The sequence below is a fragment of the Cladosporium halotolerans genome (assembly GCF_011745625.1).
Source record: "Cladosporium halotolerans strain TM138-S3 chromosome Unknown Sca79, whole genome shotgun sequence".
Lineage (NCBI taxonomy): Eukaryota > Fungi > Ascomycota > Dothideomycetes > Cladosporiales > Cladosporiaceae > Cladosporium > Cladosporium halotolerans.
In genome coordinates this window covers 1-14353 of record NW_027191530.1, presented here as the reverse complement: position 1 = coordinate 14353, position 14353 = coordinate 1, and the positions used below count along the sequence as shown (strand labels likewise).

General features: G+C 54.3%; 3 protein-coding genes across 3 annotated transcripts; 1 reads left to right on the top strand and 2 right to left on the bottom strand.

The window, feature by feature from the left end:
- Nucleotides 1-218: 218 nt before the first annotated feature.
- On the bottom strand, nt 219-1844 carry WHR41_09422 (uncharacterized protein). Its single transcript, XM_069378025.1, has 5 exons — nt 1524-1844; nt 1153-1475; nt 750-1096; nt 564-699; nt 219-499 (listed from the first exon to the last, which is right to left on the bottom strand). The coding sequence occupies exons 1-5, from the start codon at nt 1811-1813 to the stop codon at nt 273-275; spliced, it is 1323 nt and encodes a 440-aa protein (XP_069225127.1). The 5' UTR covers nt 1814-1844; the 3' UTR covers nt 219-272.
- A 235-nt stretch (nt 1845-2079) lies between these two features.
- Nucleotides 2080-2624, top strand: WHR41_09421 (uncharacterized protein). The gene is made up of 2 exons (XM_069378024.1): nt 2080-2263; nt 2316-2624. Exons 1-2 carry the CDS (start codon nt 2130-2132, stop codon nt 2509-2511), a joined length of 330 nt encoding a protein of 109 aa, XP_069225128.1. The 5' UTR covers nt 2080-2129; the 3' UTR covers nt 2512-2624.
- Nucleotides 2625-9722: 7098 nt separating this feature from the next.
- WHR41_09420 (uncharacterized protein) lies at nt 9723-12299 on the bottom strand (the record flags this gene model as incomplete). The annotated part of the gene is made up of 3 exons (XM_069378023.1): nt 9723-10971; nt 11692-12210; nt 12259-12299. The coding sequence occupies 3 exons, from the start codon at nt 12297-12299 to the stop codon at nt 9723-9725; spliced, it is 1809 nt and encodes a 602-aa protein (XP_069225129.1).
- Nucleotides 12300-14353: the final 2054 nt, after the last annotated feature.

Below are 14353 nucleotides of genomic sequence, written 5' to 3'. Positions count from 1 at the left end.
GCCAAGGACTTGTTCGACTTGGGCCATAAAGTTTGGAATGGACTGGGTAGTGGCACTAGAGGGCCACTGTTGGTTTCTTTTAGTCACCAAACAAGCAGTGTGCACAAAATCGAGGCTGGTTAGAGAAGAGCGTATGATAAATATGCTATCCATCAGGCGCAACACCTAGGCTGGAGCACGACCGAGAGACCAAGATGTAGCATATGAGATTTACTAACTCATCGGGGCCACATTGAGTTGATGGAGTTATCTGAGTTGGAAGGGGACTACGTTCACTGTCTAGCCAAATTGTCAACGCGAAATGTGTGTGGATGAAACAGAGGATCTAATAGAATCTCTCCAGCGGAAGGGCGATCAGAAGGGCGGTACTGGAGAAGTCGAAGCAAGAGTCCCCCAACTCTCTCTAAATCTGTGTCCGTGAGACTTGGCGGTCTATCGTCATCATAATACGTCTCGCGTAGCCAATCTGTAAGGCTCCCGACATCCAATTCAGCCTGATCTGCCTGTTTGTTAATATCATTGGTCGCCATAGAAAGGTTACATATTTTGCGGTTGTGGCCTACCAATATCTTGCAAGGTAGAATACCCCTGCCACTCTGAGGGAAGCTCGCCAAAAGTTCCGATCCATTGGCTGACTAGTTCTTGTTCTTTAAATAGGAATGAGTCGAATGGCGGATACCCAACGATCAAGGCAAAGATCTGTCAAATTGTCAGTTCTGCATAGGCTGCTAGACAATGCATGTACGGACTGTGCAACCGAGGGACCAGATGTCGGCTTCTTTATCCCATTGACTTGTTATTACTGCTTCTGGGGCTCGGTACGGAAGCGGGCAACGCATCCTCATTGTGCTCGGGTGATGGTCAGAGAGGAATGCGGAGCCAAGGTCTATTACCTTCACCTTACAATCGGTCAACGACTTGGGTTGAGGGATCGCTGAAGGAAGTACAAGGTATTGCGGTAAATGGTTGGTGAGCCTTTCTCCGTCAGACGCTCGAACGTCTGCAGTGGCTGGTGCGTCCATTGATGCCACGATTTCTTCGGCGGACTTTCCCAAAATGGCTGGATTCAGAAGCGCAATGTTTCCCGGATGTAGATCTGGACATAGCGAAGTTCAGTTGAATGAACTTTTCATAAGGATGGGCTCAGCTTACCACCGTGCACTATTCCCATATCGTGCATGTAAGACGTCGCCTGTACCACTTGTCTGGCTACGTCCCATGCTAGGCCACTTGGAAGCCGATTGGTCTCGTATTTCTCAAACATCGATGACATCGATGCTCCAAGGAGCTCCAGAATGAGACACTGATGCACACCATTAGGCCCTTCGAAGGTAAACGAATCGAGCATCTGTGGTAGTTTATCCCTTCCTGGATGTTCGGGAGGACCACACGAAACATGATGATACATGGAGGCTTCGTGGTTTTCGTCGCATAACTCTGACACGATAACTTTCATCGCTACAGGTAGTCCTAGACTGTGGCCCGTCAGAATATGGCCTCAACAAAGAAAGGATAGTACCAACTCGTGATCTTTCCCTAGCCAGACAGTGGCATAACCACCCCATCCGAGTTTGTGTAGGACCTCGTATCGTCCTGCCTTCAGACGGTCACCTAGATGCAGAGGATGGTAGCCGCCAGCTCTGTATCGATGGAGGGGTTCAGCATCAAGCTCACACGTGGCAAATCCCGCAGACTTTGCCATCGGAACACCCGTATGTAGATAACGATGGGTAAGCCCCAAAACATCTCTGAAAGACGTTCGGAGTCTCGACTTCGATGCCACAGATCTGGCGAGGGGGTGTAAGCATTGCATGAGCTTAGTTCTATTTGGAGAGAGATTGCTTACATGGAGGGCAAGCTTGCGGGAGTAAAAATGCGATCATGGCACGTGAGTATGTTGAAGCGCCCGGGGTAGCGCGCGCGTACACTAGCGTGTTTCCAGCAACTTGTGGCTTGTCCAATGATAGATACCCACTAGCCGAACGTTGCCCCACATTTCATTCATCCAGGCGACTTGGAGTGATACGACGACGGGAACATCTTTATTTATGTGCTATGTTCTAAATCTTTTTCAACTTTTACCAGTAAAGACGTTTTGAGACAGTCTTCAGCAATCGAGTATCTACATTATGACTGGACGCATTCCAACAATCAAGTTCCTTCAACGCATCCGTGATGCCAGGAGACGTCAACTGATCCAGAATCTTACGCGCGAAGTCTGGAACACTCCTGATTGCGCACATTTTACGGATGTGCTTGTAAAGTAATAGATACAAGCTTGCTCAGGCGTGGAAGATGTCTAACCACTTCGTCAGAAACCCACTACACACGAGTCATTCTGATTTGAGACCACATATTACCGTCCGTATGAGGACGGACGACCAGATTTCCAGAGGATCTGGTCAAACTGTTCACATTTACTACGATGCGCAGTCTGAGGCATATGAAGCGTTCACGTTGTACTCCGAGCGGAACGACAAGCCATCAAGCGATGAACCAAAAGCGGAGTAATACGATGAAGGAACACAATGTAGTGCGTGCGGTACAGCGCGTAGATCGGTCGAGCGGAAGAGCGCTTCGTAGACTAGTTGCTAGCAACCGAAAACGACACTGACTGCAAAACATCGTGTTGTCACAAGCCCCTGCATGTCGGATTGTAGGTACGAACAGAAAATCCATGCGAAAGAGAATGTCCCAGCGAAGGTGCCGTCTGTCGTTCGCGCAATTCCATCAGGCTATGGATTTCATCGGCACGCGAAAGCTAAGCGAGAGGAACGGTGAACATGCTGTGGCGGGCCGATGAGGTGAGATGGCGATTAGATCTGAACAGTGAGAAAAATCCTGTCTGCCCACCTCGCTCACCACATCGTCCTCGGAGAGCTCGCCGTGGCGCTGGTCTGCTCCGACAGCGTTGCCCGACCCGTCGGACGCCAAAAGTCGACCGGCGTACCAATCCGCCAGCGAGCCAGCTATCTCCTGCAGTGCCGAAAGCCCCTCTGCACGTCCACGCTCCGAAGGTAAGATGTCGTCATTCTTTCGAGACTCGGCCGCGGCCGACCTGTAGAGCAAGGTACTGACTTGAGGATCTTGTGGCTTGGCGGAGACGACCTTCTTGCTGACTCCAGTGGCCGGACGGGGCATTCTCTGGCCCAGAAGCCTCTGACATATGGATCGAATCAGAGTGATCAAACGTCGATCCAGGATGACGGGATCAGATGGCCTTGCGGACAACAAGCCGAGAGACCTTGCACCCGCGTCGAAAGCGGCACAAATGTCCCTTCGCACATCCTCGTCGGCCAGCTTGCCCAAATGGAAGCGAACGCTCCCTGGCGTATCACCAGTGCACGGAGAGGGTGAGTGCTGGACGTTCAGATGCAGGCAGAGGGTGTACGCGTGATCGGTGGGAAGACCCGTCGAGTCGTTGTCCATCAGAAAGAGTCTCCCGCCGGCGGCTCGCCCGGACTTGACGAAGCAATTGATCGATCGTGAGACTCTTACTCAACACCACCTTGACTGAGAGGCCGGATTGCGGTGGGTCAACGGGCTCGGAAGCTTCGAGGGTGACGAATCCGTGCGAGCGGGCAAAGTCAGACAACGCTTCCACCCTCTCGGGCGGGCCAGGTCGACCGGCTTGTGTCTTCAGCCACGGCAGGCGGGCATTGATGTCTCCCAAGACCACGTGCGAAGCTGCCACCGAGTCCAGAGCAGCGGCGACATCTTCTCGAGACATACTGCGCTGCAGATGGAAGCTTGATAAATGGAAGTTCCTCCCGATGGTCAACAGAACACTGCAGATGATACCTGACAAGCAGTGGTACGTTTTCGTGGAGGCAGACACCTTTGTTCTCTGGCCCTTAGGGTTAGTGGTTCACATGAGAGTGCTATGTAGGCTGGCAGACGCAAACAATAACAAGCTACATACATTGAAGGTCAGACTGCAGAGAGCGAGGCAAATCCATGCACATCTCCCTCTGACCGACTGAGTCAGTCGGATCGGGCTGGGTACCGGATAAACCATTCCCCTTTCGTGTCCCGTCATGCCAGCAGAGAGCGGATCACATATATCCTTCGCGGGAACCCGACGATCCCATCGATGATTCTCATGGTCCTTTCTGACGATACACCTATCGGGTGCATGCCCCATGAACAGACAGCGCTGGCCGGTATCCTGCCATCAGGTTTCACTCCCTCATCTAGATCAGACGTCGTTCGATCGAGTGGCAGCCGACTGCCTACGCCTGCGGTGGCACGATCGACGTCCTTTCCAGCAAGAGTCGGCCTACTAATCCAGGTAAGTCGACCCCAACCGATGGAACCTGCATTCAGCGCCGCCAGGCGACACGGTTACTCCAGGTGTAAGGCCCAGGTTCCCGTCGGTTCAATCAGAAGCCGAGACCACCCAATCCAGGGCACGTTCGCCTTCCTTAACCCGGTCGACACCTCGCTTCCGGGGGAATGTGTACGTCTCGTGATGACAGGTCGGGCGCACGCAGCACGCACGCCGACTCTCCCACCCTAATACGCGGCCACAGCCAGCCGAGTGTGAGGCGGTCCTAGAAATGGGACACTGAAACCACAGCATCACCCAGAAGAGAACCTCACTCTAGAATGGCAGACCCATGCCAGGTATGCGAAGGGCCCTTGGGCCAGACGCTGACAGAGTACCACGCCGAGAAGTCAATCGCGCTCACTTCTAAGAGCATCCACCAGGGGAGTGGGCGGACGAGGATCGGGCTAGAGTCCACTAGCATTCGAACACGACGTCTGGAGTCCACCAGCGACATCGACACCCACGGAAGCCATCTAGAGTCCACTAGCAATAGCTCCGGCACGCGGCGTCCATCCACACCCCTAGAAGACAGCACCTGGAATCCACCAGTAACGCCACGTGGGGGTTGGCTACGTTGATATAACATCAACACAGCAGCACCTCAACAACCTCAGGTCATGACAAAGTCAGTCCGTCATCGGATGTATCGTTTGGATCGATCGAAAGATTGAAGGATTCGGACTAAGTGGTTCAAGTCGCCTCGTTCAGAGTCGAGTCGTCGCAGGCCGCCATTCGCTCCGAATAGACATCACCGAGGGTCTTGCGGATAGTGGCAAGCGCTCTACCAGCACGACGATATTGCCGGAGGTTTAGAAGAGAATCGGTGTTAGTGAAACTTGCGAAAGTGTCGATGCCGAGTCGCCTCGCCATCCCGGCTTTCTGACGCTTCTCTGAGCCGGACAATTGGACAAGCCGCGGTAGGTACCTGCATATCTCATGACCACGTCGAAACATAACGTGTGGGTTACAGACGCAGGTCTTGCCGAGTTGAAAACGACCCATTCAATATCGAACAAAATCCTGCTGATACTCTAGAGGGGCCAGAAAAACACAGTCTGCACCCAACAATGCCGTCGCAGAACGCGATCTCGCAGTCAATCGCGAGAGATGTCTCAGCGAACACGAGAGGAGTATTGCAGACCGCCTCGATCGACGAAGGTGAAGGCGCAGGAGGCGACGAGAGCGGGACGGCGAAGCGGTCTCACCCGCAATCGCAGCCCACTCGGGTGCTTCACGTAGACTGTCAAGAAAAGGCTTGCCACAGCCCCCACGAGGGAGGAGAGCTTTAGACGCGAGACAAGCGGTTAGTGGACTCTCAGGTGTGCTAAGCGAAAGCAAGCGTTGGAAGGAAGTATGCAGATGTCGGAAACGAATGACAGGTTCGAGGACGCCGCAAAGGTTGGCACCTACAGCAGAACCATCAGGGCTGCAGTCGAGGATCCATCCAACAAGGCCTTTCCAACCCTCGGTGCCCGATTGGAATGCCTTCATGTTCGCTTCATTCTGACAGGCCCAAGCAAAAACGAGCGGTGCACCATACTCAAACATGGGTGCCAGATACCTGCCATAGATACGCAAGCGATGGGCAGGGCCCCAGGTATCAGAGTATAGACGGAGGAAAGAAGCGCGGCCATTAGCTTGCGAGAAACGTTTGCTGAGGTACTCGCAAAAATCTATACCTCGTGATTTGACAGGGAAGCCAAGGTAATTGTAGACTTCGATAACGGGCAGTGTGCTCCCAGAGACGTACACAGAAACAACGGCTTCGTCGAAAGAGGCTGCACGGCCGATAATGATTCCGCATTTTTTGACATTCACGGCTATGTCAGCCCGAGAGCTCCATTCAGTTAGAATGTCCGTGAGAGAGCAGAGGTTGTCGAGGTCTCGAGCTAAGAGGACGCCGTCGTCGGCATAGAATAGAGACTGTGGAATGCCCGTCGAACCTCTGTTTAACTCAGAAACCAGCTCGTCGATGTAGATATTGAAAAGGTAGGGCGAGAGAGGAGATCCTTGTAAGACACCGCGAGTGCGAGAGAACCAGGCAGACGATTGGTTGTTGACGAGAACGCGAGAGCGCAGTCCTTGGAATGTCAAACTTCGAATCAGACGATGAATATGGTCGGGGCAACGACGTGAGACGAGCAGATCAGAAAGACGAGTGTGGTCGACCATGTCAAATGCCTTTTCGAGATCGATAAAAGCAGCGTAATGGACGGTAGCTGTCGAGAGGAGGTGGTGTACGACAGCAGCGTTGGTCAAGGTTGAGTAGTCACCACGAAAACCAGCCTGAGTAGGGTGTAGTTTCGCCCAGCCGGTCTTATCGAAAGAGTGTACCAGCAGTAGTCTCTCGAACAGTTTACGGTGCATGCATATGAGAGTGATGGGTCTGACGTTGTCTGCATCCCGGGTTCGATTGACGTCCTTAGTCACCATGTGTATCTCGGTCGAGTTCCATGTCGAGGGACTACTCGCTGTCGAAAAACAGAGGTTGAACAGACGACAGAGGACGGCTAGGTAAGAAGAGGGCAGGAGGACCTGGATGACACGCATATGGATGCCGTCCAGGCCACAAGTCTTGTTTGCATCTTGCCTGCGGATCTCTCGCGCCACATCTTCTTCGGATAGAGCGATGAAAGAGTGGCTGGAGCTTCGGGCTGGCTGGCTATCCTCTGACGGTCGTCCAGCGTATCGTGTGACGAGCGACGCAGAGATCTCTTGCAACGCCGACAACCATTTCGCCCGCCCACTTTTCGAAGGCAGAATGACCCCGTTCCCACGAGACTTGACAGCAGTAGACTTGTAGAGCAAGGTGCTGATGACTAGATCTTGACGACCAACGGGAATTTCTTTACGAGTCCCAGTGGCTAACCCCAACGACTTTCTCTGGCCCAAAAATCGGCGACAGACCGACTGGACCAACGAAACTAGCCGGCGATCCGGAGAGCTGGGATCAACAATACTTCCGGACATTAGACCGAGCGACTTCACGCCAGCGTCGAAAGCATCGCACATGTCTTTTTCCACCTGTTCGCCAGACAGCTTGCTTAGGCAGAAGCGAAGACTCGGGGGCGAAGAGTAGTCATCCGCGATAGCAGAAGCCGACCTGGACGTTTTCAGCTGCAGGTGTAGCGTATGGATATGGTCGGTGGAAAGACCGATAGAGGCATTTTCCTGCAGCAGCAGCCTTGCCTGCGAGACACGGCTCATCTTGATGAAGCAGTGATCCACGGTCAACGATTTGGCCAGACTTGCCTTTGCAGGAAGTGCGAATTATGATGGAGCACACAGCGATATGTGAGGTTGGGCGGCGGTGAACGAGTGGTAGCGAATGAAGTCGGACAAGGCCTCTACCCTTTCTGGTGGTCCTGGTCTTCCGTATTGTGTCTCCAACCATGGCAGACGTGCATTGACGTCGCCCATCACGACGGCAGAGGTAGCGAGCGACCGAAGGGTCGCGACGACATCTTCACAGGACATGCTAGGCTGCAGGTAGATACCAGAGACGCAAAGACCATCGATGTTGAATGTGATTGTCGAGGGCGTCGTTTTGACATCGTCCAGCAGCCTGCCCCTCGCCGAAGCCGTTGCCAGAAGGTATAGCCCGCCGCCATTACGAGTACGCTGGTGCGAAGGTGGAGGGACAGGGGTGGAGGAGACGAAGCGTCGATCACGTACGTACTTGGCGTGACCTAAGAACCAGGTTTCGGCGAGGAAGAGGAAGTCGAAGGATGTATGAAGGAGCCTGAGGCAGCTCTCCCACTTCAGCCGGTCCAGGCCGTTGACGTTGACGTAGCCAATCCTAAGTGAGCGTTTTGGCGAGGGCACCAATCCTGCGGATTTCTTCCTCGAAGGCTGCAACGACATTCTCCTGTTTTACCCGTTTGCGGATCTCCTTCTTCTCTAAAGCGTCGGCTGAGTGGAAGCCAGCCGCCAAAGTGGCAGCCAGGCTGACGGCCGGCGGGCTTTCTCGTGCGACTTCCGGCTGAGCAGCGTCAAACCCGTCGGCGCTCAATGGCAAGAGTTCGACGAATGTCCCGGTAGACGCCGGCGGGCGACAAGGGGGCGACGACTGATCGGGGGGTGTGATCGGTCTGACAGTCGCCCGCAGAGCCAGATCTTTTGCCTCGTGAAGGCCCAAGCATTCCTCAGGTGAGAGACTGTTCTCCCGCGTCTTGTCACAGTCCACTTGCTTTTCCTCTTGCTGGCGACTTACGTCTCCCTCACCGAAGGCAGTAATAAGCTGGTTCAGCTTACTTCGAATTTCCGTCAAGCCAGCGACCAGCCCTGGATGAGAAGAATGGATGAGAATGGCTTCCTCGACGTCGAGTCTGGATGATGCCGGGGTCACATGGGCTCCCTCGTCCTTTCGACACGATGTCACACTGGTGGCAGGAGGCACGACTCCCCCCGATGTGAAGAAGTCCAGTCGACGCTTGGTAGGTGGTGGGGTGGCTTGTACTGTGGTAGCTTTACGCTTGAGTGAATTATTTCCCGTGGTCAGGGACGGCTCGTCCTGGAGGAGCAGTCCGAGCCGGCAATGCTCTGGTCCTTTATCCTCGAAGCCGCTACGAATGGATTCGACAACGGCACGGAAAGAATCGCGAGAAAGCTGGGTTCTGGCCCAGTCGATGTAAGCTGTATTGCTCAGGCTCGGGAAGCCGAACTTGCCGTTGGTCGTACAGCACCACCGGCGATAATACCTTTCCTCTCCATCGCGTTTTCCGGCTAGATTCTTGTTGTAATTGCTCTTCCGGTCCCTCCCTGAGGATGTACAGCTCTTACAAGCCAAGTAGGAGCCGTATTTACCATGCAATCGGTCAGCTACCGACGCCAACCCGCCTTCCGGGCTGACAGATGAGGCTTTTCTGGAGGGGCGCGGTGCAAAAGCGCGGGAGACGGACATCGAAGGGCTGGCGCGAAGGGCAAAGAGCAGAGATAGAGATGGTATGGGTTGGAAGCTTGGGGGAGGAAGAGAAGTCTGACAAGCTGAAGAGGGCACGTTATATACACCGCGGTCGAGATGGTGGAACTCAGAGATGGCCACCGAAGCCCAGATTCAGAAGTGATATCGTTTCAGAACCCACATGACCAGCCACTGTCACGGCATATACAGCCGCAGCACTGGGACGACGACCATACGTCTTGCAGGCGCGTAGACAGGCATCGCACCACCGAACTCAAAATCAAGGTTCGCCTCGAGAGTGATGCAGGCGTGGCGTGCGTCCAGCCATCTGTATCAGCCCACGATGGCCGCGACGGTCACGAATCGATCTTGGACGATAAGCTGGCCCTCACATTGATGGGAGATACTTAGGAAGCGTGGTAAGAGGGATTGTTCACAAACAGAGATCGGCCGACGTTGAGCCGGTTCACCTCGTCTGATGGTACATAGTCACGTGATATCTCCTTCCTCGAGAAAAGCACCATCTCTGTCGAACGACTCGTCCTCGCCGCCGCCTTGGATATCTACTAAAGGAAGAAGAATGCTTGGGTCACGACAGTCACGGCCAAGGTCGGCGAAAGATGCGTCTTCCAACCGCAATCGTTCAGACGGAGGCCGCCCGCTCAAAGCCTCCTCTACCAGGTGCCAGGCCCGCTCGACGATCAACGGATCGGGAGGGTTGTGACGGCGTAGGACACTCAGCCACGCGTCAAACTCCGTGGCGGAAAGCTCCTGCTCCACCCAACGATTCGTCACAACCGCGCTGGGTAAGAGTGCAAAAATGCCAGGGCCAAACTCGCAGCGGAGGCGTGCCCAGCGCTCTCCGTATTGCAACTGGCGTTCGAACTGTCTCGCCTTCTTCTCGTACTCCTTCCCCTTTAGATTCAGATCTTGGTTGGCCTCCAAAAGTCGCGACCTCTTCACTTCACCGAATTTTTTCTTCCAGCCAGGGTTGGGCTTGACGCAAGGTCGCAAGGGTGATTGGAAAGCTTCCCAGAAGTCGGCGAGACGTCCTCGGCGTATGATAGCACGGACGAAGTCGTCTGCATCGTCTGCTGAAGCCCAGTACGCGGCCACATGGACCTCGACGATGGCCGGCTTCTGGTCGTTGTCCGGGAGACGACTTTCCCAGTCAGCTCGGAGGGCGGCTATCTTGTCCTCAACGGCCTGCCTCGTATGGTAGATCAAGCCCTCTCGCCATTTCCGACAGAGCCCCAAGAGATCTTCCATCGCATTCGGACCAGCAATGGCGAAGACAGCGTCTAGTATAGTGTCCGAAACCCGCTGCAAAGTCAGCGATCTTTTGCCCAAGCCTAGCTTAAGAGTGGCCGCTGCTTCCACTCGACCAGATTCTATGATTTCTTCACCAGTCTCTTTGACTGAAGCGTGCACAGATGGCTTCGCCACGGGGGTGACGGGTGATGGCGAGGGCGAAGACGTAGATGCGCGTTGGGAGGGCAGAGAGACTGCCTGTTGGAGGGTTGAGACAATGTCGGCAGGGCGGAGATGGCTGTCATGGCTGTCGGTAGTATCGTCCTCATGGAGCTTGGTGCTTTCGCCGCTATCTTTGTCCTCGATGCCTGCGTCACCCTCTTCGTCGCCCGAGTCAGCGATGATGGGATGGGACTTTTTCGATCGTTTCCGTCTGCTGTCGGATGCTTTCCCGGCCGTCTGCCATCGCGTGCGCTCCAATTCCCGCCTGCGATTCTTGTTCGTGACTGTCAAGATGTAGGGAGCGGTCGCTGCTTTCTGTATCGGAGGACGCTGGGATGCAGATATAAACAACGGCCCTGGGGTCTCAGTTAACTCGCGGTATCGATCCTCGTCGACGAACCCTGCGCCATGACAGGCAGCGCACGAATACCGCCCCGAGCCAGCCTGGCGATGCGGTGTTTCCACGAGCGAAGCCATTGAAGAAATGATGCCAGCGAGGTCGCTACGGAAGCTGCAGGTGGTAAGGCAGGCCCAGTATACGGATTCGGATGAAGCGTAACTCGCGGTCGGGTCGCTCTTGCCTTTGACATGATAGGCCGCTTCGGCTCGAATCTGCAGTAGGCCGCCTACGGATGTGATAGGTTGTGACGGGTCGCGTCAGGTGGTTTCACGTCGGTCACGCCACCAACCGCCACAACGCAACACGCATCATTTGTAGTGACAAAATTAGAATTCGGAGTTGCTAGCCACTGCATTACTTTTTTATGCCACACGACTCTAGGTCTTCGCGCTATAGCACACGCCCTTTTCGCCGTCATGGTGGTGATGTTGGCAGCCACTCGCCTCCGGTGTAGTGGAGACCAGTGCTTGCGAATGCTCGCTCTTATCACTAAGTAGGCATCCTGCCAGGTCGGCTAAGAAATCAACATTCTTCTGACCGTCTAGCCAATCTTTCCTGCCATGGAAAGTGTACATGTCCACTCACAATCTACGGATCGGTGAGCCTTCAGGCGTACCGATGTATGCCCGATCCACCGACTGCGCTGTGGGGTACCAGCGTACACCCTTCTCGTCCGGAGCCGCGACAGTGTGAATGAGAGCGTCGACGACAGCGTCCTTGAAGTCGCCGTCCTGCACCTTTTCGCCAAAGACAAAAGCCCCGGTGAGCACGTCAAACTCGTGCCCATCATTACCCTCCTCCTCCCCCTCTCCCTCTTTTTTCTCCCCTCCCTCCTCTTCATCTTCTTTCTCCTCTTTCGCACCCTTCTGCTCTTCTACCAATCCCTCACGAATGATGATTCTACGGGTGTACAACCACTGCAGGTATAGGTCGACGACTGAGGCGCTGTCATCCGGGAGTGGTATGCGTTGCTTTTGGCCCTCCTTCCATTCTTCTTTCACAGCAGAAGCGAAGAAATCGGAAGCCTCACGGAGAAGTGTCTCGTGCACTTTGTACTCGGCCTCTTGCTCTCCTACGACGAGTGTAGTGATGGCGCCCTGGTAGCTGGCTGGGTGTCAGTACAGGCGAGAAGATACGGCGACAGAACTATACCTTCTCCAAGCAGACGGCGGCAGGCGAGGATCTCTGGGCATCGTTATCGGCCGAGGTGTACTATGAAGTCGCGATGGTTCACAAGGTCGCCGGTATCAGAGAGGGCAAGGTTTTCCGTGACGTGTCTTTGCATAAGCGAGCATGCAGCGAGGCTGTACGATGTTGTCATTCTACATAGCAGACTATATGGGCAGGAGTCCCAACGAAACCATGTAGGCGTATACACCAAAGATCGGACAAATGGTGCGTGCTATTCACGAAGCGGTAGCGACCACTCTAGTGACTCTCCTCACACGGACCCCAGATGCTAATACCACACGTGTACCGCCAGCAGGAGAGTTCCCCAGCGTTACGCCCGCCATACGTGTAGTGATATCGGCAGTGAGTAGTGAGATCTGCTCCTCTCGCCTTTTCCTCCTCACATATCTCATCAGATCTTTATCTTTCGGATTGAGAGTCCTCCATTCCTCCTCTACATCTTCGTCATGATCAGCGTAAAAGGATTTTTTACAGAAGAGCTTCCAGGCATCACTGGCGTACTCTCCCACTCCGGTGAGGTGAGCCACTTCCGAAGATGGTCCGGCGTTACGGTACGTCTTGCTCCTCATCGCGTGAGGGAGTGGAGGGTCGTCTAAGAGCTGGTTGGCGAGGCTAACTAGCCACCACGCCCTGCAGAATAACCCTAATGTGTTGAAGTATGTTTCTTTAATGGCCTTCGGATCCGCACTTCTAAGTGAATCCGGGGAAGGATAGTGCTCGAGAAAAGCCTTTAGGAACGGCTGTGCACGAATTGCCGCCGTCTTGTTCAGAAAGATACAAGTCACTATCACTCGGTACCAGCACACGTAAGCGCGAGTCACACCCTCGTGTGGCCTACGTACTGTGTCCGGGGCATAAAGCTCTTCTAGTAAAGGTAGGTCTTCCATCTCGAAGCGGACGATAGACTGGTATGGTTTAGGAGAGTAGTGGAAGAAATCGTCAAGTAAAAATTGGATGCGTGCGACACGAGGACGAGTGCGAGCGGCCTATCGACCGAGGATAAGTCATATCAACCCCTCGTACGAACCGTGGTAGGAAGGCCCCAGACAGGTAATTGCAGCGTTGAGTTCGACGCCAGCCTCCTCATCAAGTCGCATACTAATACGCCGCCTCGCAAACTCGACTAACGCTGCGACCTCTTCCACACACTTTTCTTACAGAAGAAGACGAGTGAATAATGAAACCGAATCGATTCACACTAAAGAGGATTGCAAAGGCAGTCCACACAGCGCACGAGCTTGAATCGTTAAGCAGTGAGGTGTACGACCAACTCGTCCAAGCCGGAGTCGAGGACATGCGCCAAAACGAAACATGGGGATGGAAAGACACGGTGGTTGTAGCGAACGACATAGGAGAGGCACCGCCGGTCGACGATTGGACGTTGCCCTCGACCCCTTGCGGGGCGACAGCGGTGACGCCAGGAACAGAGCCCGAGAACAAGGAAGCAGTCGAGGCGGAGGCACCGCCGAGTGCAGAAGAAGGCTACGGTTTCGTGTGGTGCCTAGACCGCGGGAGGCTCGACCGGATCAGGTACGAGAATCGGACGCTACCGGAATACTTCGAAGGGGGGGCGGGCGAGCAGAAATGGGGGATAGTGATGATACTTTGCGGACTATGTCGACGCACGCCCGCACGAGTAACAGTGGCAAAGAGCCCCCTGGAGAGCAGGATAAGGTCTAGCTTCCACGAGCTGAGACTCGGGGGGCAAGTGTTCGAAGGATCGGAGGCTGTGCGGGCAGCGAGGGCGGTGATGCAGCGAGAGGTTCAGATGCTGAGCAACGCTTTTGGAGTGGTATACCGCGACGTGGACAAGATTGTGCGGGAGCTAGGAGTCGAGGACCAGATCGTCAGCGTGAACCTAGAGAAGTTTCGGTCAGGGGATGGGCAAGAAATAATGCTTCCGTACCTAAGAGGAGGGCTAATCAGCTCTCAGACAGGATGAACAGAGTATAGGGCAAGGTGAAGGATAGATTGACCAGATTGACCAGATTGACCAGATTTCCATATGCCAAGGAGGAGAGAGGGAAAAAAAAAAAAAAAAAAAAAAAAAAAAAGA

Coding starts and splice junctions, on each gene's coding strand:
- WHR41_09422 (XM_069378025.1), bottom strand. CDS start 1,813: ATGCAATGCTTACACCCCCTCGCCAGATCTGTGGCATCGAAGTCGAGA. Junction 700..749: donor TCTGGTCCCTCGGTTGCACA/GTCCGTACATGC, acceptor ACAATTTGACAG/ATCTTTGCCTTGATCGTTGG. Junction 500..563: donor TTCTACCTTGCAAGATATTG/GTAGGCCACAAC, acceptor ACAAACAGGCAG/ATCAGGCTGAATTGGATGTC.
- WHR41_09421 (XM_069378024.1), top strand. CDS start 2,130: ATGACTGGACGCATTCCAACAATCAAGTTCCTTCAACGCATCCGTGAT. Junction 2,264..2,315: donor TTTACGGATGTGCTTGTAAA/GTAATAGATACA, acceptor CCACTTCGTCAG/AAACCCACTACACACGAGTC.